At 40.6% G+C, this 7,023-nt stretch overlaps 1 protein-coding gene across 1 annotated transcript; it reads left to right on the forward strand.

Annotated features, from left to right (window-relative positions):
* Positions 1-1,391: 1,391 nt before the first annotated feature.
* LOC123774341 (cuticle protein 7-like) lies at positions 1,392-3,841 on the forward strand. The gene is made up of 3 exons (XM_045768511.2): positions 1,392-1,426; positions 2,772-2,879; positions 3,525-3,841. The coding sequence occupies exons 1-3, from the start codon at positions 1,415-1,417 to the stop codon at positions 3,822-3,824; spliced, it is 420 nt and encodes a 139-aa protein (XP_045624467.2). The 5' UTR covers positions 1,392-1,414; the 3' UTR covers positions 3,825-3,841.
* The last annotated feature ends 3,182 nt before the right edge of the window (positions 3,842-7,023 follow it).

The raw sequence follows: 7,023 nt of genomic DNA on the forward strand, positions 1-7,023 counted from the left end.
TTTGAGATGTAACCGAATGATTTATAAAGCAGCTCAATTTGATGGCAAAAATGTATTGACTAAAGTGCTGGGGCCGGATTCACGAAGCAATTACGCAAGGACTTACGAACGTGTACATCTTTCCTCAATTTTGACGGCTTTGGTTACATTTATTAAACAGTTTACAAGCATGAACACTACCCAATCAACTGTTGTTATTGTTATAAACAGCCTCCTGGTGCTTCGGAGCTCATTAACTGTTTAATAATTGTAAACAAATCCGCCAAAGATTGAGAAAAGATGTACAGGTTCGTAAGTACTTGCGTAACTGCTTCGTGAATCTGGCCCCTGAACTAGAAAATATTGAAAAAGAGATAAATTAGCTACTGGATTAACGCAGAAAACTACAAAAGATGAGGTTTGGAAACTGAAATTCCACTACTGAAATTTGCGACCGAAAATTCTAGCAATAGTAACATTACCAGTATTTTCATTTTCATAGTCACTCAGGTCACCGACTTTGTTAACTGGAATTATAAAAATATGGTATAGAAGTGTGGGTACAGATGAAACTAGTACTGTATGAATAACTCTCAAAACAACCAAATAATGTTATCCTTGATGTGGCAGCAAAAAAGTCTCACCTAGTGTAAAATAAACCTTATATATTATATATAATGGAATTGAATCGAATTATAATTCCATTGAATTGAAATTGAATGGAATAAAATAACCTTATTTTCCTCATTTGTCTATGCTTAATATTATGAACTAAAGTTCATAATTTCACGTTCACATTTCTTGTTGCTTAAAATGTAGAATACTACTTATGAATTATGTTAATTTTCAATTGTCTAGTTAAAATATCATTATTAATAATTTTGTAACAGGCTTCCTAAAAAGCATTCATTTATTCCATCCTCTGCTATACTTTCATACATATTGTTATCTCCCTCAATAAACAAAATGATAACATACAAATATAATAATGAATTTAATCTGCGGCTCAAAATTCCCATGGGCACGAGAGAGAATTTTTTTAGAAAATTATTGCTTATTTGGGCACTCACTCTCAGAAAGTTTTGCCATTCCTGGCCTAGGCTGGCCTCTAGGCCTGCCACAGGACGAGTCCCAGAACAGTGGCCCAATTTCCGGGTACCTAGTTACTGCTAGGTGAACAGATGCATCAGGTAAAATGAAATGAGCAAACATATGAATATAATAGTGGAGAACGAGTCATAATATTAGACATAAATATTAGAAATATTATAATCCAGAGTAGCGTGGATTACATCAGAGTTATTCAAGAGCCGGATGACTTTTAACTCCTGTGACGTAACCCAGAGCCAAGGGCGGAGGGCAGAGGTATATATAAGCCAGTAGCAAGGAGCACAAGGCATCACATCTCTCTCTCCACCCTCACTCTATACTCGTCATGACTTATAAGGTACTCATTGTCTCCTTCTACCCTGCTTGGCTTGTTCTCCTGACCTGTTGAGTGGGATATTAGTGTCACCTTATTAGTTACAGCCCCGCTCCTGTGCCAGGTAAGTCCACTACAGGCTCACCATAGCTCGTGCTACTTGCCCCGCTCCTGTGCCAGGTAAGTTCACTACAGGCTCACCATAGCTCGTGCTACTTGGTACTTTTCTTCCAAGTAGCTGAATCTAAAGAACTCGATAAGGGGCTTGTAGGTACTCGAATAGGACGATGAATCAAGTACCAGAGCACCGTAAGCTCCTACCAGCACTGTAAGTTTATGTAGCGTGCCTGGCCTGTCGTAGACACAAGGTCACAGTAGTGGACGTTACATGGTACTGGGAGGAGTGTTTGTGTCTAGATCCCTGAAGTACAGACACAAACACTAACCCGGCAGTCGATAGATTAGGTTTTCGTTGTCATTATTCACTGGCGATCACCACCAGGTTTCACTGGCGATCACCACCAGGTTTCACTGGCGATCACTACCAGGTTTCACTGGCGATCAACACCAGGTTTCACTGGCGATCACTACCAGGTTTCACTGGCGATCACTACCAGGTTTCACTGGCGATCACTACCAGGTTTCACTGGCGATCACCACCAGGTTTCACTGGCGATCACTACCAGGTTTCACTGGCGATCACCACCAGGTTTCACTGGCGATCACCACCAGGTTTCACTGGCGATCACTACCAGGCCTCACTGGCGATCACCGCCTGAAGCTCCTCATCTAGGCTTCACCGACACACTCAGGTCCCCGTTCATCAACGCTGACAGACAGAGGTGGCGTCGCGACGCCTCACATCCTCCGGACTGGTAATAAAAACTGGTCCAACATTACGCAAATAGAAAACGCTAAATTGATCATTCTGACTGCTCATCTATTTCTGCCTGTCTGGCAAATCCATTGATCTATGAACAGAATATGAAATGTGCTTTGAGGTAATTGAGTAATGCTCGAGTGTAATTATCTTGGGTACGAGATACGCGTAATAAATTATCTTATAATTATTATAAACGAGTGTACTGAGATTAATTTTATATTAATCTTGGTACATTATGTAACAGTAAATCCCCCAAAGGAATAGGGAAATGTACATCAGTAGTGTACATCCAGCTTCTAGGAGTACATATCAATAATGCAGGCGATGATCACAATAACGTGGCTAAAGAATGTTGACCAGACCACACACTAGAAGGTGAAGGGACGACGACGTTTTGGTCCGTCCTGGACCATTCTCAAGTCGATTGTCTTGAGAATGGTCCAGGACGGACCAATACCAATAATAATATTCTCGTTCCATTGGCAGGTGTTGGCACTGGCGGCCCTGGCAGTGGTGGCCATGGCCCGGCCAGAGGGCCCTCTCACACCAGGCTATGGCCCGCCTGGACCACTCCACCACCAGCCTCTCATTGTGGTAAGTCCTATAATATCGTTTATTTCCTCCGGAGACAATAAGTATCATGTAGGTTTGGCCCATGTCTGTATTCAAGTGTGGGTGCTCATCAACATGTGCTTTGCAAGACGAGTCTCAGCTCCTGGGCTCTGCCTTTCAGCTGCTTGGCCTGAAACCATGTATGCAGTAAGGCTAAAGTACCTCACTGGTTTGATCACTCTATTTGCTGACTACTTTATACCGATGAAGAGATTTTTCTACATGTATATTTCTGTGTGTAGATATTGAACCATGTATGCGTTCGTGTAGGTACATAGAACCATGTGAGTTCGTGTGGGTACTTGGAACCACGTGTATTTGTGTGGGTACTTGGAACCACGTGTCTTTGTGTGGGTATTAGCTTAAATGTAGTCACCTGAAAGTGCTACCAGGGGTCAACCGGTTGACCCAGGAGTGGTAAACACTTCTCTTGGGTTGTCACTTCACTATGGTTGCATTTACGTATACAGGAAGTGGAACAGGTCCCAGTGCTGCCACTTGTGGTATTCCGGAGTGTATTAATAATAAACAAAGGACTAGATACACCTTTACTCGTATTGTACATAGCCTGTAAAAGGTGTAATTGTTTACACTTAATGAGGATAACCAGCTTGTTGCATGTTGCAGGGTCCTCCTCGGTACGACTTCAACTATGCCGTCAAGGACGACTATGCCGGCAACGACTTCGGTCACCAGGAGTCCCGTGACGGCTACGACACCCAGGGCAAGTATTACGTCCAGCTTCCCGACGGTCGCCTCCAGACGGTGACTTACGTCGTCAACGGCGACTCCGGTTACATAGCCCAGGTTGACTACCAGGGCGAGGCCCAGTACCCGGCCTACCAGCCCGCCCCAGCCTACCAGCCCGCCCCAGCCTACAAGCCCGCACCAGCCCCGTCCTACCAGCCCGCTCCCACCTATGGCTAACGAATTAAAGTTATACAACGAACTCTAATTTCTATTTTTTTAACTGATGTTTTCATTAAAAGTTATAATGTTCTGTGATCCTTTTTTTATACTTTTCCTCAGAAAATTGTTAAAAACCTTATTACAAATATAATTGAATTTAAGAAAATGTTAAATAAAAGTGGTGTGAGGTCACTAGAAACACCAAATATAATCAACTTGGGCTAAAGAAATTAATTTGGGCCTACACAATGCATGTCCGCATCAACAGACATACAATGAAGATCTACTGGTTGCCATTCTTTTAACCATGTCGTAGCTCAGTCGATTAAGGCTGCGTCTGGGATCCTTTCGGACGTAGGTTCGAACCCTCGTCACGGGCCTTGTGAATTTGTTCATACAATGAAGTATTTAACCCGTAAATTCAGTAAGGTAGTTCTGCGCAGCATCTGCAGGTCACTCTTATGTAAGTTGGCGATAGTTTGTGTAGGGAAGAACTTGAGGGAGATGATCTCATAGCTCGGGTCGTTAAAGCTGCTGGCAACCCAATTTTTAAGGAAACAATCCAATTTATATTTATAAAAAAGGATGTTTTTCTGTCTGTAAAATGTTGGTGGGCAGACAATTGGGGAGGTTAGCTTCACCTGACTTTTCAGAATTACACATGGATGGTATAGGACTGTCATAGGCTGAACAGCGTCACTGATCAAAACATATTAGCTCCTCTTCCAAATACCAGCGATGCCCTTTGAAGTCTGAAATGGGTTTTTTGTTTTCCATATTTTTTCACAGCCTGTTTTCTGAGTAAATCCATTACAACGAGACACCTCCCTTCCCCCTTGAATCACCTGGATATTTGTGGTCTAAAAGCATGTTATGGTTCCTAAAATAGTCTGCTTATAAACTGACAAGTGAACCTTTGTCCTAAATAGAGAACATTCTCAGGTTATAATTTGATTGTGTTCTAAATCATTAGTTTAAAATGTAAAAAGTATATGCTAAACAAGTTTTCTTTGAAAGTGTATGAAGAGTTTGGTTTCTGTGCATGAAATTCTAGGGTATACCCAAATAGCTTTCGAATTCCATATATCACATTTTGAAGAATAATACATTATATTAACATACCCAAGCCTAATGAAACTTAACCTAACCTAACCTTCGCTTAACCTAACCTAACCTTCACTTAACCTATTCTTAACCTAACCTAACCTTCACTTAACCTAACCTAACCTTCGCTTAACCTAACCTAACCTTCACTTAACCTATTCTTAACCTAACCTAACCTTCACTTAACCTAACCTAACCTTCACTTAACCTAATCTTAACCTAACCTAACCTTCACTTAACCTAATCTTAACTTAACCTAACCTTCACTTAACCTAATCTTAACCTAACCTAACCTTCACTTAACCTAATCTTAACCTAACCTAACCTTCACTTAACCTAATCTTAACCTAACCTAACCTTCACTTAACCTAATCTTAACCTAACCTAACCCTCACTTAACCTAATCTTAACCTAACCTAACCTTCACTTAACCTAATCTTAACCTAACCTAACCTTCACTTAACCTAATCTTAACCTAACCTAACCTTCACTTAACCTAATCTTAACCTAACCTAACCTTCACTTAACCTAATCTTAACCTAACCTAACCTTCACTTAACCTAATCTTAACCTAACCTAACCTTCACTTAACCTAATCTTAACCTAACCTAACCCTCACTTAACCTAATCTTAACCTAACCTAACCTTCACTTAACCTAATCTTAACCTAACCTAACCTTCACTTAACCTAATCTTAACCTAACCTAACCTTCACTTAACCTAATCTTAACCTAACCTAACCTTCACTTAACCTAATCTTAACCTAACCTAACCTTCACTTAACCTAATCTTAACCTAACCTAACCTTCACTTAACCTAATCTTAACCTAACCTAACCCTCACTTAACCTAATCTTAACCTAACCTAACCTTCACTTAACCTAATCTTAACCTAACCTAACCTTCACTTAACCTAATCTTAACCTAACCTAACCTTCACTTAACCTAATCTTAACCTAACCTAACCTTCACTTAACCTAATCTTAACCTAACCTAACCTTCACTTAACCTAATCTTAACCTAACCTAACCTTCACTTAACCTAATCTTAACCTAACCTAACCTTCACTTAACCTAATCTTAACCTAACCTAACCCTCACTTAACCTAATCTTAACCTAACCTAACCTTCACTTAACCTAATCTTAACCTAACCTAACCTTCACTTAACCTAATCTTAACCTAACCTAACCTTCACTTAACCTAATCTTAACCTAACCTAACCTTCACTTAACCTAATCTTAACCTAACCTAACCTTCACTTAGGGAGTAGATAACAGCACTAATAACATTGTGGTTTTAAAGTCATTACCTCCACGGGTATCTCCTGCCTGAGGACATGTTGATTTTTCCACAATCTGCACAAATGCAGGTGTACAAATATCCACAAAAGTATCTATAGATATAAGAGAATGCCTGTTTGCCTATCTGTCCATAGTTGGAAGCCAGATACTTGGGCTTGTATCACCCAACTTTGCAGGAGGAATGGTCTGAGGTATGGGACAGACATAGGCTTGTTAAGATCGGTTCTATTAACAACAAAGGTAAGGCAATATGATAACCTGCCTCAAATGCAATGAAAGGTGGCTGACCAAGTCCCTAGACTTCTTCCCTTGAAAGTTATGAGTACCTAATATGTTAATAAAAAAAAAAAAAAAAAAAAGGAGAATCCAGCACACTAGATCGAGAGAAACACAGGGGAATGAGAGAAAGAGAGAAGATGAGAGACAGAGGCATACAGACTCAGAGAGAAGAGATAGGAAGAATGAGACACAGGAGAAAGATAGAGATAAGGACAGGAGAGAGAGACAGAGAGAAAAAGTAGAGAAAGAGGAGAGAAAAAAGAGATTGAAAGAGAAGCAGAGAGAAGAGAGACAGAGTAGAAAGGTGAGAAACAGACAGGAGAGAGCAAGAGAGGACAGAGAGAAGCAGAGAAAGAACATAGAAGGATAAAGACATACAGAGAAGGAGAGAATCAGAGAGACAGCGAGAGAAACAGAGGAAGAAGACACACAGAAAGAAGAGAAACAGAGAGAGGAGAGAAACAGAGCCGAGACAGAGTGAGAAGGATACAGAGACACAGATGAAGAGAGACAGATAAAGGAGAGATAAAAAC

This window comes from Procambarus clarkii, chromosome 61 (assembly GCF_040958095.1).
Source record: "Procambarus clarkii isolate CNS0578487 chromosome 61, FALCON_Pclarkii_2.0, whole genome shotgun sequence".
In the NCBI taxonomy this organism is placed as follows: Eukaryota; Metazoa; Arthropoda; class Malacostraca; order Decapoda; family Cambaridae; genus Procambarus; species Procambarus clarkii.

Excerpts from the sequence above, each read along its gene's own strand:
- LOC123774341 (XM_045768511.2), top strand. Across the intron at positions 2,880-3,524 it reads ACCACCAGCCTCTCATTGTG|GGTCCTCCTCGGTACGACTT; the intron begins GTAAGTCCTATA and ends TGCATGTTGCAG.